The sequence below is a fragment of the Fringilla coelebs genome, assembly GCF_963513975.1.
Source record: "Fringilla coelebs genome assembly, chromosome: 7".
In the NCBI taxonomy this organism is placed as follows: Eukaryota; Metazoa; Chordata; class Aves; order Passeriformes; family Fringillidae; genus Fringilla; species Fringilla coelebs.
Window position 1 is genome coordinate 24,674,654 of NC_140035.1, and position 17,968 is coordinate 24,692,621.

At 42.5% G+C, this 17,968-nt stretch overlaps 1 protein-coding gene across 6 annotated transcripts in view; it reads left to right on the plus strand.

Annotated features, from left to right (window-relative positions):
* The window catches only part of ABI2 (abl interactor 2), a 63,633-nt gene extending 46,029 nt beyond the window's left edge, over window positions 1-17,604 (plus strand). For 3 of the 6 annotated variants that reach the window (XM_084208822.1, XM_084208823.1, XM_084208826.1), the window contains 5 exons: window positions 454-578; window positions 2,908-3,066; window positions 7,390-7,476; window positions 7,801-7,974; window positions 11,534-17,604. In XM_084208822.1, the coding sequence (XP_084064948.1) occupies window positions 454-578; window positions 2,908-3,066; window positions 7,390-7,476; window positions 7,801-7,974; window positions 11,534-11,709 (721 nt within the window). In that variant the 3' untranslated portion in view covers window positions 11,710-17,604. The remainder of the gene's footprint in view (window positions 1-453; window positions 579-2,907; window positions 3,067-7,389; window positions 7,477-7,800; window positions 7,975-11,533) is intronic. The other 3 variants (XM_084208824.1, XM_084208825.1, XM_084208827.1) reach the window with 1 other exon arrangement.
* Window positions 17,605-17,968: the final 364 nt, after the last annotated feature.

A 17,968-nucleotide genomic window follows, 5' to 3' on the forward strand; every position in this document is an offset into this window, starting at 1 on the left:
TCCTTGAAATCTTTACTTTTTAAACATAATAAGTTCTTGACAATGGCTAAACAAATGGACTTAGTTACAACTTTTAGGCTTTAGTAGTCTCACATGAAAGCATACGAATCACAGTCTAAGCATTCCATGTGTTTTAAAGTTATAGGAAAAAGGTCTTTATTTCCTCTGTAGGGGCTTAACAATCTTGGAATTATGTGCTTTGAACAAGGTTCTGGAAGTGTTTCATTTTTGAGCAAGTTCACTAAAGCTAACTTACTGAAAAACACCCTCTTCTGTTGTGGTCAAAGTGGAGAGTTTCAGGAATGCCCAGCTTTGTATAGGTTTATATCATCCTTGTTTCTTTTCTCTTGTTCCCTGTTACTTCTCTGATTTTGTAAGATGCTCTGTGCGGGGTATTATGTTTCAGCATGAACAGCATCATATTCATACCCTGGTTACTTTGGTTTCTTACAGCAGCAGTGGCAGTAGTGGAGGAAGCCACCCAAGTAGTCGGAGCAGCAGTCGAGAGAACAGTGGAAGTGGAAGTGTAGGTGTTCCCATTGCTGTTCCCACACCATCTCCTCCTAGTGTCTATCCAGGTAAATGGAAACTTCTTGTTCCTCTTTCTGCCTCATTGTTAACCTTCAGCATTTGCTAGTTTCCTAAACTCAGAGGGAAGCCCAGAGTTCGTTGCTTTTGATAATATGAGTTTGAATCAAGTAGTATCTTCTCCGAGAGTGTCTGATGCGCTGTAATGTTCCTTTTATGTATTAATTTGTTTATCCGAATTTTTTGCCTGGCTGCCTGCATGTGACAAGGTAGGACACAGCACCTTTTTTAGCGGGCTGAGGGACACTTCTCCCTTGTCCTTTTAAGCAAATAAATGTTTTTTCATTGGCTCTTTTTGCAGATACATAGAAGCATGTTTTTAGAAAATTAGATTGAATGAGAGGCAGGCATAGAGTAAGTAAATCTTGAGTACATCAATGCAAGCCTGAATTGTCACAAAGAGATACTTGCTCAGTGTAATGGCCCCAGACTTTCCAGAAGTAGGAAGTACTTTTTCCTTTGCTCAGCCTTTTCAGTGAAGAAGAGCCTGTAATTGGCTTGCAGTGAAGTACATGATGCTTCTGAAACAGAGCTGCAAATTTTTTGGTTTCCTCTTTTTATTTCTGATTTATACGAAAGCTAAAGACAGCCATGCTAGAGATTGGAGCATAAATAACACAATGCAAAGACATCTTTCAAAAGTAGTACTTTTCACTGAAAAGTTTTGGGTTGTGTTCCCTTCAGACCTGGAAAGAAGTTGATTTGCTTGACCTTCATTTACCATTTACACAGGAATGAGCCTTTCTTTAACAGCTCCATTTTTTTCTCATCTCTTGCATTCTGAAATACTGTGCAGCTAATAAATAGCTAACACTGAATAGCTTTCTCTAATCCTTGCTAACATATCTCCTTATTAACTCCACCTCTTCCTCCTCTCTTCACTCAGCCCCTGCTGGCTCAGCTGGCACTTCTCCCCTTCCTGCTACCTCTGCTCCTGCCCCTACTCCTCCTGCTCCTCCTGCCCCTTCCTCTGCTGCCCCAGATGCTGCTGCTGCTGCAGGAGCTCAGCCCCTTGCTGATGGCTTCACCTCTCCAACTCCCCCTGCTGTTTCTTCCACACCCTCTGCAGGTGAGTGTCTGCTCCAGCTGCTGGGCAGATGAACCCAGATGTGATCGTGATCCAAGGCTTTGCAAAGTTACTTCAGCAGGCAGCAGTGATAAGTAAAAAAAAAAAAGTACAATTATAACTAGAATGGGTTCTTTCTTAGCTGTTTCTTATCTGTAAAAAGTGGATTTTTTTAATATGGTACACCACATTATTGGTAGAAAGCAGAGGGAATGTGATGCTGTAGTTCATGCATTTGCTCTTACAAGCAAGTAACAGAGCAAGCAACTTGTATTTTTATTTACTGACCTAGTAAGAAGTTGTGCAAAGCAAGCAAAACATAATGAAGAACAATACAAGTTTTTAAAAATTTGTATGTTCTTTTGTTCTGTTTCTCTGTTTACTTCTCTTCTCAACCACAGTGACCATCCCTCCTTCCCTTGTTTTCTTGCAAACTCTCAAATTTGCTTCTAGGACAAATGGTGGAGGCAGAATAGTTTGTGGGGTGTAATAACGCATATGGGAATAACAAATCCAGCTTACTCTTATATGCAGTATAAAATCCGGAGAATTTTATGTGAGTGCAGAAGATACCTTGCTTCATTTATTGCTTGCTGGGATTCATGATCAATGTCTTGAATACAGAACATGTAGAGCAGCTTTTTGAGGAGGTATTTTAATTGACAGCTCCCTTGAAGAGGGTCTTCTAGTTTGACTTCATTTATTCCATCCTTCAAGCAGTTTCTAACATTCATATCTCCCCAGATGATTCTCTGAATATCTTCTAAGTGGCACTAAGATAGGTAGTACTGTGTTTTTCAGTTACAGAGGGGGTTAACAGCTTTGGATCCTGGAAATGGCCTGCAGTTATTTTTCACATGTATGTTCCTTAATTGCAGAACTCTAACATTTTGGGGAGTTTTTTGCAAGTTCAGAAATAACTAAATTCGCAAGAAGTTATTGTAATACATTATTTAACATAAATAACCAGATATTTTTTTTTCATTTTGAGGGTTTGTAGTTTAAACACCCTTGTATTTTCCCACTGGCTTTTGTAGGCAGTGCTGAGTGCAGGCAGTTGGGAGAGTTATGTTTTGCATTGCTCTTGTGACATTTGATGTCCTGCCAGTCTGGCAGCTGAAGTGGCTGACTCCTAGGATGCAGACTCTGAAAATAAAGCACCAAAAACCTTTCCAAATCTTTGAAATTGAATGCAGGTAGAGAGAAGGCAGGCATCATTCTTCTCTTTGCTAATGCATTTCTCTCTACCCTAGGTCACCCCGTTCAGTTCTACAGCATGAACAGGCCTGCAGCTCGGCACACGCCCCCGACCATCGGGGGCTCTTTGCCGTATCGGCGCCCGCCTTCCATCACATCACAGACCAGCCTTCAGAACCAGATCAATGGGGGCCCCTTCTACAACCAGAACCCAGGTGAGGACGTTTGGCTGCTCCACTCAGCTCAGCAGTGGTGAACACGGTGACCTTCAGCTCTCTGGAATTTTATGTTCTGTCTCCATTGCAGTTCTTGCACTTCCAGTATGTTGCTGGTTGCTGTGCCAAAGCTGCAGTGCAAGTGCACAGTGCTCAGCTTTTATTATGGCAAGCATCCTAAAAATTGCTGGCTTCATTGCCAAATAACTTACGTTTGATGTCACAGTCCCTATCAGACAAGCTTTAGTCCTTGACTACACCATGTGCCATGGACCTGCTTTGGTGTGGGATGGGTACTTGATTTTGCACCAGAATGCTGATTCTTCATTAATCAGTCTTTACCTTGTGTGCCTTTTCCTTCTGGGTAATGTACAGTTCAAACAGTTGTACTTGTTACACCGGGGTAGGCATTAGACACCAGTGGTGTTTGGGTACTGTGTCATCTGCTAAGCCCACAAGTGATATTATTTTATGGGTGATGTGCCTTACAAAGCAAGAGGGAGACCTTACCAAGGAGTGAATGTCCTCTGTGTCAGCATAACACAGTAGCCTTTTACCTAAGGAGTCCTTCCTGTGCTTCTGATGGGACCAGGAGGGTTTTGAACCAGACTAGGGGAGAGTTTCTCTTTTGACAAAACTACAGAAAGATGCAGGGGACACACTGAAGGTTTCTTGTCAGGAAATGCCCTATTACCAGCAAAACTGAATGTTGACTTCCAAGTACTACAGTATGTTGGTGTTTCGTTGTGGTGGTGGAATTTGAAGGAGGGGGTGTGTGTTGCTTGGTTGCTTTAGGTTTGTTGTTTGGCTTTTTTTTTTTTGGTTGGTTTTTGGTTGGTTTGGTTGTTTGGTTTTTTTTAAATTGAGCATTGAACTTGGAATTAGGTCACATGCTGCAATCTGCATTTAAGGGCTTAAGGTTTGGCTGTTCCTGTTTGTGAGCTACCCTGCAGGGTGAGCTGAGCTTGAGATGGAAATGAATGGTCCTGCTGGGCACAGGGAAGTGGAAGAAGTTGTAAGGCTAAATTATAGCCCAGTTGCCTGGTCATATTTTTAAAGCACATTATGTGCATATTGAAGGCTGAAGGGGGAAATAGGCAAGAAAGAAAGAAAGGGTAATAGCAACCAAAGAAACCTTTCAGGATTACAATAAAGCAATTTTTGCAATAAAGATGATTTTCAGTATATCCAGAGAGTTTTTGGCGACTGCTGTGCATTTTTTTGCTTTGGCAAAGGGATAATTCTCTGCAAGTTGCCATTGCATTGTTAATAGGTAATCATAGAAGATGCCAAATAGACTTAAAATAAATTGCATAACCACAGTTGTCTGTGTATCCAGAAAGAAGGTAATGATTATGGTGATTAGTCATTTGAACTATAAATCACAAACAAAATACTTCAGTTATACTGGCATATCTGAGACAATATAAATAAGCAGTTGTAGGAGGGGATTTTTTTTATATACCAGCAGAATACAGAATTTATTAGCTTTGCAGTTACACTAAACCAAGGTTTTTTTGGAGTTCACCTTGAAAGGAGAGGATGCTCATGCATAATTGATGAAAGCCCTAAGAACAGAGGCACTGTTGTGTCTGGAAGGAGCAGATTCAGTAATGATGGGACAGAGGTCACAATTTTTTCTCAGCGTTCCTGAAGAGAAGTAGAAAACAAGAAGGGAAAGAGAGACCTTACAATAGGCAGAGAAGGGTGCTATGGCATTTCTGTTGTTTGTAGGCTGTTTGGCAATAACCCAGTACTGTTATTTCCATTGCCATTTTTTAAAATGGTGGCCTGGTCATGTTTGTTTATTCACTTGACCAGGAGCATGAAAGGTACTTGCATTGCCTTGCTCTGTTAAAAGCTATTTCAAGATAATAAAATTTTTGTGCTTTGTGATGAGACATTTTTAACAAGTGAAAAGAAAATATTAAGAAATGCAGACTCTGAATGATCTCAGCATATATGTCTGTCCCAAAATCACTCTTGGCAGACAAGCCAGCTAACAGGTGCTGTAACATTGCAACTTTGGATATCATTATCTAAGCACTGTAGAGCTCAGCACAGGCTAAAAACAGGGTGGGAGAATCTGGGCAAGTATTGAGATGGTGGTTGCACCCCACCCCATCTGTACAGCTGAGTTCTTACCAGTCTGAAGCAGCCTAGCGGAAGGTGCTCTTGAGCATTTCTGAATTAATTCACAGGAACTGTGTATTAAATCTATCAGTGCTCAGTATGGAAGGAAGATGGAAAAGAACATTTAAGGTGATTATTTAGCAGAGGTAGAGTTCTTCTGATGCATTTAATTAAAAAAATAGTAATAAAATATTTATTGTAATGCCTCTTAGAGGTCAAAACTGAAGTCATTATATAGCATATAGAGACAATATTATGATAGTCCCTGCACAGTGCAAAGACTGAAGCACAAACTGAGGGGTTAAGATACTCAAGGAATGATGTCAGCTACTGTTAGCATCACCATTGAGATTAAACTACACAACCCAAACTGAACCTGGGAATTTTTTTGTATTTGCTTGGCATGCTTGTCTAGAGTGATTTGTTTAGAGTGATTTTTTTCTCCATGGAAAGCCTTGTTACTTCTTTCAAAGAAATAAATATAGCTCATGAACAAAGTACCCTGAAGAGACCAAGGAAACTGGAGCTACTCTCCTATGATAGGTATGGATTGTATGAATCCATATGATGTTGAATAGAGGAATCATTTTGAAATTAAACACTTTCCTAGTGTATATAATTGAAAAAGCAGGGACAAGGATGCTGAATTGATGAATATTACTGCTTTTCAGTAGGACTTTAAATTTGACTTCCCTTTTTATGCTTTGAAAAAGTGCAAGACCAAATCTTTTCACAGCAATCATGGTTACACTTGAAGGAATAAATACACTGAGGTCACCTCATGTGAGTCAAAGAAACTGTAATCAGAAATATATTTCTGTTTTTTCTCAAGAGACATCAATTAAATGGTGAGATAATGGAACTTACTTTATACGGAGGTACTTTTGCAAAAAAAAAAAAGGATGGTTGCTGTTAGTCATTTCATTCATGCTGTGTGGTTCTGAAAGAAATGTGAATGTGAGTGACAGAAGAAATTCAAAGCACTTAAGATGTTACTGAAATGAGCAAACAGAAGAAATTTTAAGACATAAGTTGTAAATGTTTCTGAAAAATGCTACATCATGCCTTTCAGTTTTCTTACTGCCTCTGGAATTAGCCTGAAATTTATTTTGTTCTGTCTGGTAGCTAAATAAATGTACTGGTACATGAAGTATAGACTTCTTTTCCCCTTAATCCCTTTGGACGTGATTAAATGTTTTTTGTATGCCACATACTAACAAGAAATTTATTATTTGTGCTTCTCCTAAGGTGTGCTGTCTGAAAAATCATCTTGCAGCTTGCCTAAAGAATTTTGCTGCATCATTCAAAGTGATACTAAACTCTCATAAAACTAGTTAGCTGATGTTTTAACTAGATAACTGAAACTCACATTCCAGGCTTAAACCACAGTTCAGCATTACAGCATTTGCAACTGGCTGAAAGCATCTTCTTTAACTGGGAATTCACATATACTGTACAAAGGCAGCTCTTATTGTACAAAGAGAGCTCTTCTGGTACCAGTGAAAGGGCTGTTCAGAGTTCAGTGCAGAGAAGTCAGGTGGGGAGGAAATCAGGCAGCACATCTGGAATAGGCTCTGTGGTTTGGCAGCAGCACAGTGTGCTCTGTTCTGTCAATAAGATCAGAAGTGTTGCATCTTTCAGATCTGCAGTTCTCAAAAGGCATCTTTTTCTGTTTTGTCTGAAATAGCTGCCTCATTCAATGCGGCTTTTGGCCTACATCTTGGAAAAAAAGAGGTATATCCATCTTCTTTACTAGGGATTCATGGATGCTGTTAGTCAGCATCCATCCTCTATAAATATCAATTAGATTTGAAAGGGGGAGGATTATAGGTAGAGTGTCCTCTTGATACATTTTTTAGTTAGGTCTGTCCATAAAGTGCTATATTCTGTAGTAAAAAACTTCATCTTAAGGGAATCTCATAGTCAAATCAGAAAAATGCTTCAGCATGGATTCTTAATGTTATGAAAAAGAGCTGGGTTGGAAATTTTAAAAACAGAGAAATATCCTTGAAGAAAGGATTAGGAAAATGCTTAAACCACCTGATCCATTTTTCTTTAAACGTCAGTCTTTTTATCTCAGCTTCTTGGCAGCCTGCTGCACTGTCTGAGTGGTGATGATGTCTACTTTCCTGTTTGCTGCTTTGTTGTGTTTCTAACTGGATGCCTCTCTCTTTTTAATTTCTGTGGCAGCATCCCTTGCTCCTCCTCCCCCCTCCATCCTACAGGTAACTCCACAGTTACCACTAATGGGATTTGTGGCCAGAGTTCAAGAAAACAGTAAGTTTGCTGCTTCCTTGTGCAATGTTTATTACTGAATCTGGCTTTTGGATTGAGTTGATGAAAGATTTGTCTGTGTATAGCCAGAATTCTGCATTCTCTACTACCTCTGCAAGTTTGTCTGAAATTGTGAAGGGTGGGAAAAAGAAATAATCTTATTGGAGGTACCTGGTCATTCCTTCTCCGAATTTTCCTGTCTCTAGTATATTTTCACCAGTTACAAGTGTTGGTCCCACTTCCATTAATTGGGATAGAGGGTATTACTTGAAGCAGCTACCATGGTTGGAGAGACATTTTCATGGTTGTACTGCTACTTCTGTTCAGTTTCAGATACTCCTCCCCCCCCACCGCCTGTGGATGAGACGGTGTTTGATGAGTCTCCACCTCCACCCCCACCTCCTGAGGATTATGAGGAGGAGGAAGCAGCTGTGGTGGAGTACAGCGATCCCTATGCTGAGGAGGACCCTCCTTGGGCACCGAGGACATACTTAGAAAAGGGTAGGTTTGGAGCTAGAAGAGACAGTAGGGTTGTATTTGTAACAAATTTCTGTATGTGTTCCTGCCATCCTGCTTTTGCACATGGAGTCTGCCTACACTCCTTCATACCAGTCTTTTTAGTCGGTAGCAAAAGAAGAGGCCCTGATGTGTGTTTATAGTGTCTCTCATAGTAATGCAAGGGTGGGGGGAGCAGTGTGTGCACATGCCTTGAGAAACAACTTTCTATTTGAGGAAATAATGAAGTTTGAATGATAGTTCTGTTCTGCTTTCCTGTGGGACTTCATGAGCTTGGGAACTAAAATAGTTTATGTAGGTGCATATAGACACAGATCTGTTCTATCTCACATGGGACAACAAAACTGTAAAGGAGAGTCTTTAAAGATAAGCTGGAGAAAGTCAGGCTTTTAGTCAGAAAATGTTTCCTGTGGAGAACAAAAGTATAAGAAGCCAAACATTTTCTCTATTGATGTAGAGACACATGCAAAAACATAGTTTTGATATGTATTTTTAAAACTAGATGGCTAAAACATTGAAAAGGTTGGTCTGTGTTTAGAAACACTTTTAATAGTAGAAAATAAAATTGCTTTCAACATATGAAGAACTATAGTAGTTTTAGGATACCAGAAAAAATGAGATATTGACATAGATGTGGATTCTCTTGTAGTTACATGAATACCTCTACTTAGCCCATGTTTTGAGATTTGACTACTTTGCTGGAATTGGGAGAGAAGTGCTTGGCTGTGAGTTTTTTTGTAGCAAGCTTTGAAGCATTAAAAGTAATGAGAAACCTTATACTAAAAGAGGACTTTGATACTCAAAGAATTTGTATACTTATACTGCTGTGAATTAAAATGCTTTATTCAGCAAAATAATTTGTCCCATGGCAACTCCTTAAGTTCCTAAAAATAGTATTCTGCTCCACATGATTCAAAGTGGACAAAATAGATGAAAGTAAGTAGCTCTTCCAACACATTTACCCCCAATAAGTAGAATTCCCAGTTCTTAGGATTTGTACTTGTACTTTTGATATGACCATTCTCCTATTTAAGTTCACATGAGAGCATTTTTATAGGGTTAGGGTAGATGACCTTTGCAATAGAAGCTGGGACACCAAAGAGATGTCAAATACAAGAGAGTTGCTGTGTATTGGAATGGGATTCAATATTCAGACCCCATTCTATAGAGGGTCAAGCAGTGTAGGAGGTTTAACATTTAACCTTTAACACGGAGAGCTGAGGATGGAAGTGAATAGCAGATCCATTTGGAACAGATGGAGAAATTGTTCAGTAGGATATAGTTACTGGGGATGCTGAACTGGAGGACACTGCCACGTGACTGTAATAGCAACAGCCAACCTGCAGTGTCCAGGGATGTGCACTGCAGTTTTCCACTGAGCTCTGTGTCTGGACATGTGGCAGGAAAAGATTAGAAAATGACCTGGCTCTGCAAATCAGATGAATGGAAATGGGTATCCAGAAGGAAAAATTGCACTTTCACTACTTAAAGAAAGTGTGTGTTCACAGATTCCAGCTGGATAATCAGCGTAGCCTACATTTGTGGTCAATTGGATATAACAGAATTCAGCCAAACTCTATAATTGTTGAAGAACCAAAGATCACTGACTGGAAGAATATCAACCTAAATGAGTAATTCTGTTTTTTATAACTGCATTGAAACACATTCAGACAGAAACTAAAAGAAGCGCTGGCTTAGGCTGACAGGGCAGGATGCCACCTCCTGAGTCAGTATTGCTGCTTCCTGTCTCATCTGGAGCCTTTCTTGCAATGCTGGCCTGGCCTCCTCATAACTCGGGGCATGTGACAAGCTCACAGCTTGAACTGGTGGGACTACAGACTGAAGGATTAAACAGCCTTTTAGAGAAAGGACTGTTGCCAATACATAAATAACATGCTGGAGGAAGCAGTGGTGATGTAAAAAGAAAACCAGGCTTCAGGTGAATTTTATGAGGCTTAACAAGAAGCAAATTCTTCACAAATTTAAGGAAGAGTTTCCTTCTTGTGATCATGAAATAATGAATCCATTCAGTATCCAAAGGGACTAGAGTACAGTCAAAAGTTAGAAAGGAATTGGAAGTTACCATGGTCCTTGGATGATCATGATTATTATTATTGTCGTCAAGAGAATGAAGAAAAATAGCACAGTGACTCCAGGAAGAAATTTCAAAACCCTTAGGAATTTTGAAGGACTTAAATTGAATGCATCACATGTTCATACACTTGTTTTTCAAGCTAAAATTGTATTTGTTTCTCCATTGGTGTTTTGTTTGCTTAGAATTCTATGTCTATTTCTGTACAGAATAAGTTACTTTACAACTGCTGGCACAATTGTAGAGCTAACAATATGTGTTTTTAAAGTATGCTCTAGTCACATGATAAAAAAAATTCTTTGCATACTCTGATTTTCCACTGGGATTGATCTGTATGTTTTATAATCTCTTCTGGATCCAGGTTTCCCTAGTGTTGGTTTGTGTTGATTCCTTTGCTCCCTCAAAAAGGAAATGACCTTTTTTCTTTTGAAAAGAATGATGAATTCAGTAGGGCTCTTGGACAGTGGTTTATGAACACATGCTGTTAATTTTTAATCCTTGCTTTAGTTTAGAGTATCTTTCCATCTACCCTCAGCACAAGACTTGAGGATCCCTGTCCAACATACTTTTTTTTCCCTTCGTGGCAGCACTGCATGTTTCATTGCCAAGTTCTCAAAGCAGTGATTGATGTTATTTGGTAAAGTACTTAGTCTGGCATAGCTAACTTTCTCTATGAAACACATAATGATAGCACTGAGATTGGAAAAATGTATCAATTCTATGTCTATTTTCTGGCATTTCAGGACTGTTCTATTTAATATTTCCAAGTGCTTTGTCCAATTTCTTTGCCTTTCTTAATAACTTTTGTGCCATCACTAAAATACTCTACAGCTGTAAGAAAAATGTCCTGATACAGTATTTGTACATTTCCAGCTTCTTTCTTTGTGGCTTCTAACAGGGATTCACCCACCTTGGTGCTGTGTCCCTGGGAGTGGCTGCTGGATATTGAGATGCACATGACCTTTAGAGATTTAAATGTGGAAGTAGCACCTTTAGAGATTTAAATGTGGAAGTAGCTAAGGTAGATGGAAGTCTGGGATATCAGCCTTGGGTCACTCGTACTATGGCCTGAAGAGAACTCTTGCTACACTCCCTCTTCCATGTTTTCTTACTCTTTCCTGTGCTGAGATCTGGTTTAGCACATGTAGGAATAGTTGTGAGTGGTCAGCCATGGGGATTCACAACCACCTCGTTCGTTCCACCAAAAGTTTATCATACAGTTGGACACTTCCTCTGGTGGGTCTGGAAATAGTAAGAAGAGAAGAGTTAAAGGAGTCCTGGCTCATGTTCTTCAAAGTGTGAGCTTGTACAAAAGGGGGTGGAAGAAACTGTTTCTCTCAGCAGGTCATTTGGCACACACACAGGTGAGGCAGTGCCTGCGTGAGGGTGATTGGATTTTCCTCCTCCTTCTCCCCTACCTCTCCTAACACTCCCATTCTGTTCTTTTCCTAGTGGTGGCAATCTATGACTACACCAAGGACAAGGAAGATGAGCTCTCATTTCAGGAAGGTGCCATCATTTACGTCATCAAGAAAAATGATGATGGCTGGTATGAGGGGGTCATGAATGGAGTGACGGGGCTGTTCCCGGGGAACTATGTGGAGTCAATCATGCATTACTCAGAGTGAAGACCGACCGGAGGACAGAACACTGCACCTCCTGTTGCAGGAGCTGTCAGGGCCTCCCAGATCTCCACCGGCCTCTGGGGCCCCATCCAGTATAACTGAATGAAGGATAATTGTAACAACCACTCTTTTGGGTTTGGTTTGGTTTTTTTCCTTTTTCCCCTCATGATAAGACAATAGTGATTTGAGTTGTTTGAACAAATGGCTCTTCAGCTGCCAGCAGAGGCTATCCTGAGCTATCTGACTTTGAATTAAGCTGACCCATTCAGATGTAACCGACTTGTTGATTAGCTCATACTTCACTCGAATTCTGACTTCTGACAGACCTTGGGATCTGTCTCAGGAGTCCTGTGTGCCCTCATGGTACTACCATTGGAAGCAGTGCCTGGCACTGGGGATGTCCTGGATGCTTGTGGTGAAGGTTACTGGCCAGTGGACGTCCCTCCTGTTTCTACACTACACTCCTGTGCAGCTGGAAGAACAGTCATGTGCTAGCAAACACTGGGATTTCTACACAGACACGTTCCTGTAACTGACTTCCAGATAGCTGGATGCTTCTTTAGCATAAACACTTCTGCAGCTGCTCTGCACACGTAGGCTGACACAGGGCACACAGAGCCGGCTTTCATTAACTCACCTTTCAGTTTAGACAATTCAGATGGCTGCAGCCCAGAGGATCCCCACCCCCATTTCTCATCTTTTGAATGCCACATATTTGTTTTGTGTTCTGCACTGATGTAACTGTGCTCCTCTCCACAGCGAGCTCCTTGCCACGGTTGCTGCTGGTTCAAACAGAACTCACAGATGCCGTTGATGGTGAAGGCGGAACAAAGTTTACAGGTCCTCCTGGGGTCTGAGGATTAACTCTAGGGGGTGTGACCTAAGGTTCAAATCTACTCATGCCTGCTTGCACTAGAGAAACTTGCCCCCAACTTTAGTTTTATGCACAATATAATCTTAAAAATCCAATCAGGTATTGTAAATTGGCTATTTTGTACTTGACTAGATTTGCATATGTACTGTGAGAGCCCTGTGCAGAGGCAGGACAAACGGCAATTGTCGTCTTCATGTCTGTTGCCAAAATCTCTTCAGTGGAAGCAAAAAGGGCTGTTGTGTGTACTGGTTTCCCATGGAAATCCAAGCAGTAACTAGTAGTAGTCCTAGCTCTTCCCCTAGCCCTCTCCATTGTTTATTATAATAGGTATTTTGAGCTGTACTGGTAGCTTGGGGTGGAGTAATACCAAGTGAAGGCTCTGTAGCCCCTTGTGATGATACTTGGCTTTCTAGTCTCAGCTAACAGTTCTGCTCAGTGATTGTACAGATCACTGTAAGTGATGGTTATGCTCATCTGCCCTTAAGGACATCTCAGTGTTACCTGTGGGTAAATATCATGCATTAACTAAATTTCCTGTTAAGTCTTGTTAGCCTGCAAATTGAGAGCCTCCTGAGCAAGGGCATCTTTAGACTGACACCTGGCCAAGTTCTAGCTGGTACCAAGAGTAGCTTGTCCAAGGTGAGACAGTGCTGCAGCTGGAGAGGCTGGTGTTAAAACAGAGAAGTGCACAGGAGTGTGGGGCTGGATGTGTGATGGCATTGGCACCAGTACAGGTAACTGACCCAGCCCCTTGCTTATTAGTTAGTGCAGAATTAGTGCCAGCCTGGGCAGGGAGGTGCCATAGCTGCTCAGAGGGCAGGAGGAAGAAACAAAAAATGGTGTGTTTGTAGGCCATGGAGGAATGTGATCACCTGCTGTGAGCTTGTGGAACTCCTGTGACAGTGCACAAGAAACTGGCTTGGTTAAAGTCTGCAGGAAGGACAACTTTGAAGAAACTCGTGTGTAGATAGAAGTCGCTTTCTCCCTTGCTAATCCACATGTTGTCTTCTTTCTGGAAGCTGACACCGGTGTTTGGGATGAGTGCCAGAACAGATACCCTTTGAGCCTTTTACTCTCTGAAAAGTTTTCTTGCAGCAAGACTAAGAGAAGCAGCCGTGTTTATTTCCCTCAGCCCATCATTTCTGTGGAAGCAAGTCCAGAACTTGGTTGTGCAGTCACTGGAATAACTGTTTCTAGTGTAACTGGGTGGGTCTAAGCTTTTGGCACAGGGAGGTGGTGCTTCTAGCAAAGGTGACTGAACAGCAGCATTCACAAGCCTTTGGTGCTTACAGGGTGGCTGTGTTTTCCAGGAATATCAGAGCTTTCCTGGCTTCTCTTGCCTTGGATATGTTTGTGGCAAAAACTGAGCCCACAGTGCTCAAATGCATCGTTAGGGCAGCCTAATGATTTCTTCAATGAGAGCTGAACCTCTGCCTGTGCCCCCAAGCTGCAGCTGGCAGGTCGCACTTTACTGAAACATCTTAACCCAGTCTGAGCTAGAGCTTGTGCCTGAACACTTCTGGCAGGTGGGTGGGGTAGTGTGTACTCCCACTGTGTGTGTTACTTTATCTTCAGTCAGCTGAATTTTCGTCTTGTCAGTTTTCTGTGTTGTGAGAGCAGAGCAGTGTGAGATGAATGCTTGCAGAGCCCAGCACAGAAGATGAGGCTACAAAACCCTTAGTGATTCCACTTTCAGGATAGCTGTGTGACAGCTCCTGAAGAACTGGCTTTGATCTGATGGGCCAGGGGTTAGTTTGGTCCCTGCTGATAGAACATGGAATTGTTTTTCCTGCAAGAACTGCTGGGGATGGAATTTCTGGGTCACCTCCTGCTGGTTTTATGCTTTATTATACAGTACTAATGTAAAGAAACTTGTTGAGTTTTATGCATATTTTTATTTTGTACAGATTTTAATTCTGTTGCTTGTTTGGGGATGATGTGATGTAATGGTCATAGACCAGGCCAAGGTAAACAGGCTTTGTATATTAATGTTACATAGATTGCATGCTAGTAAAGTCAGTGAGGGTTGTGTTTCCAGTTTTGTCCCTTGTACTTCTCCTTGTCCAAAACCTTCTCTTCCCCACCCCTTTTTAATTTACAGGTTTACTTTAAAAGGGGGTGGCAAATGGGGGGCTGGGGGAGAAGCACCTCAGTATTTTAAATAAGGTGCACAACATCTCTTCACTGCTGAGTTTTGCTGCCACAGCTCATGGTGTTTTGCATCACAGGCTGTTGAAGCGGGAGTGTGTACACTTGAGAGGTGGGGGAAGGAGACACTCCAGCATAGCCCAAAGAGTGCTGAATGGCCAAAATCTGTATGTTTCTCCCTTTGTGAGAACTGCCTTAGCCCAGCCAGCTGTTTTCGTTGTGCACAGAAATTGTTCAGCATCCTCTAGCGGTGTATTTTGCCTTGGTTTGCTGTGTATCAAAGGTCTCTTCCTTCCCCTTGGCGTCAGGGACAAAGCTTTTAAATACAGCTGCCTCTCTGTCGCGTGCCTGATGAGAGGAGGTCTGACTGAGTCGGTCCACATCTAGTGCTGAAGCAGCTTCATTTTGGTGCCTTCATTCCAGCCAAAGAGGAATAGCTGAGGTTGTCTGTGTCTCACCCATTCTTTCCCCTCGTTTTCCCCTTCCCCTCAGCTGTTGCAGCAGAGGGCTGAGAGGGGCAGGAGAGGTGACCAGCAAATTCTATGCTTGAGTGTCCTGAGGGCGTGTCCATGTGCAGTGGCTGGAGTAGGCACCGGAGAGCTGAAGCAGTGCTGGATCACTAGATGGTCTGACTGGTTAGACGCTGACACACACTGAGGCACTGAAGAGCCACAGCGCTCACTGAAGGACAAGAGGTGTGGCTTGGCCCTGAGGTAGATCACAGCTTGGTGTGTTCCCAGGGGGCTGACCATGTTCCTGGAATTCAGCTTATCCTTGCAGATAGTTGAGTTGGATGTCATAAGAGTGTCTGGAGATGTCTGCTGGTGTGAACCACAGGTCCTGTGGTGTGTGGCTGGGTGGCTTACCTGTGGGCGCCAGAAAGGCTTAGACCCAGCTATTTCTTGCTAGAGCAGTTTGTTCTCCTTTCACAGCTGCTGGGCATTTTCTTGCTGCTGAGGGTTCTTGGTGAGAGCCAAAGTTGACAGTGGCAGTAATGCAGCTTCTGAAAAGTGCTGCTTTTACCTGGGGGGTTTCAGTTGATCATGAAAAGAAAGCAAAGAAGCAACTAAGGAGTCTTTTCCAGCAGAGGGTGTGTGGGCTGCCTACCTGCTGTGGATGTGCACATTGTTGACTAGAGGTGGAAGAGTACTCTGCACTGATACTGTTGCACTTCTTGGTGCCTCTCACCTGTGCTTGATGGTGACTTAATACTGTCCTCTTACTAGCACCTTCCACCACTTCCTAACAGATGCTGTGGATGCACCTCTCTGCTGGAAACAAGCCTGCTTTTTTATTAGTTATGTCTGTGGGCTCCAGGCATACAGCAAAATTTCCATGTGCTCTTTTCTCGAAAGGATGGAACTTTATGTGGTTTAGTAAACTGGGAGCATTTACAGAGCTTCTCCTCCCAGAGGTGCAATAGGACATTTTGTAAAACAGGTGACATCTGTATTCTCTGCAGGTCCTTTTTGGAAGCTGCTTAGAGGATGCTGTTGGACAGACTTTGGTGCTGTGGCTTTACTATGAGCAGTACTTGCATTCAGAGTATCAAGAGTCACTGGTGAAGGCAGTGCAGCATTTCAGGCAGTATTACAAACCCCATGCAGAGACTTAGTACCAATGTTGGCAACCGTGGCAGTAAAAAAGGTACAACACTATTGCATTCACTAAGGCAAGTATTTACAACACTAACCTCTAGGGAAGGTGGTGGTGGAAACTGAGTACCAGCAGGATCCTGGGCTACAGCTTCTGCGGTGCCAGTTACAAGAATTTACTGTGCTTACAGGTGTATTCACCTTCCCCGGTTTCTGGCATCTCCCAATATTTGGCACAGCTGCATTTTGTGGATAAAATGGTTATTGCACAGAAGTCAGAACAGTGCAAGAAGGGAACAATGTGTGGTTTGTGTTGGGGATTTTCCCGCACAGTCGCTGAAGTCAATGTGTAGTAACAGCCCTATTTACCTACTTCTGATGTGAAAACTTCAAGCATAGTGGGACCCCCATCTCACATCCATAGGGACATGCTGAAAGCTTGATGCAGCCATGGTTTGACAACTGCTGTTAAAAAGAATAATTCACAGATCATGGTGTTCTGCTGCTTTCATTTGAAAAAAACCCCACCCATGTGTTTTGTGTAATCTCCAGACAACGGAGGAAGAGGTTTGGGGGTTTTTTTTGTACACTAAATGTACTAACTCTATTAGCACCTGTGCTTATTACAAGACCTATTACAAGACTGTGATGGCAGCAGGGGCCTGCTGTCCAGAGGTAAGCCTACACCCAGGACCCTGCTGAACACTGACATGGGGACCCTGCTGAAATGGGTGCAGTATGTTTATTCCAGTTTCTCTCTACACCTCTGAAGAACCTACCACTACTGACTAACAGGAAGAGCTATGTACAAATTTCCATTACAGCGCCTCAGTAAGTGCTGACATGTCCATGATTTTTTTTGTAAAGAACAAGTGCTTATTTTCACATTTGAAAAAGTGTCTTTTGCAACTTGCATGGACAAGTAGTTTCTATGAATTCTCTGGAGATGTCAGTGTCTAACATGGATTTTGTCCATGCACTTTTTTCTGAAAGCAGATACCCCCCCCCCCCCCACCCCTTTGGTTTGCAGTTGGAGCAGCACGCTCTGCTTTTGCTTTTGGCACTGCTGATGCAGTGGATGGATGCAGAGCCCACTGTAAATGACCAAGCCCACAGGACTCTGGGGAGCTGTATGCCGCCAGTAACGTTTTAGTGTGTGTGCCATTTGAACCACCTTCCAGTGAGTGCAAAACCCAATTTTTAAATTTTTTTAATTGTACTTGGAATTAATTGTTGCTGTGTACTAAACCCTCTTGTTATGAGCCCTAAATAAAAAGAACAAAGCACACCTCATGTGTTCTGTGAGCGTGCCACAGCTGTGTCATATTTCTTGTCTTTGGCTACACACTTCAACGCACCAGGGCCAGGCATCGTGTCTTGTGCGTGCAGGAGCCTGTCCCCGAGGCTCTCTGAGACAGCACTTCCCTCAGCAAAGGTACAAACCTTGGCATCTGGCCTGCTGCCTTTAGCAGCTCCTTGCCCTCTGTGGGACTCCCCCTTGCCTGCACTCACTAATGTCATTCTCAGATCTCTGCTGCTGAGGGCAGGGTGAGGCTGAGAGCATTTCCCAGCCAGGTTCCCTACAGCCCCCAGAGCGGGGCCACAGCAGCACTTACCAGCCAGCAGCTGTTCTGTGTGAGCCGAG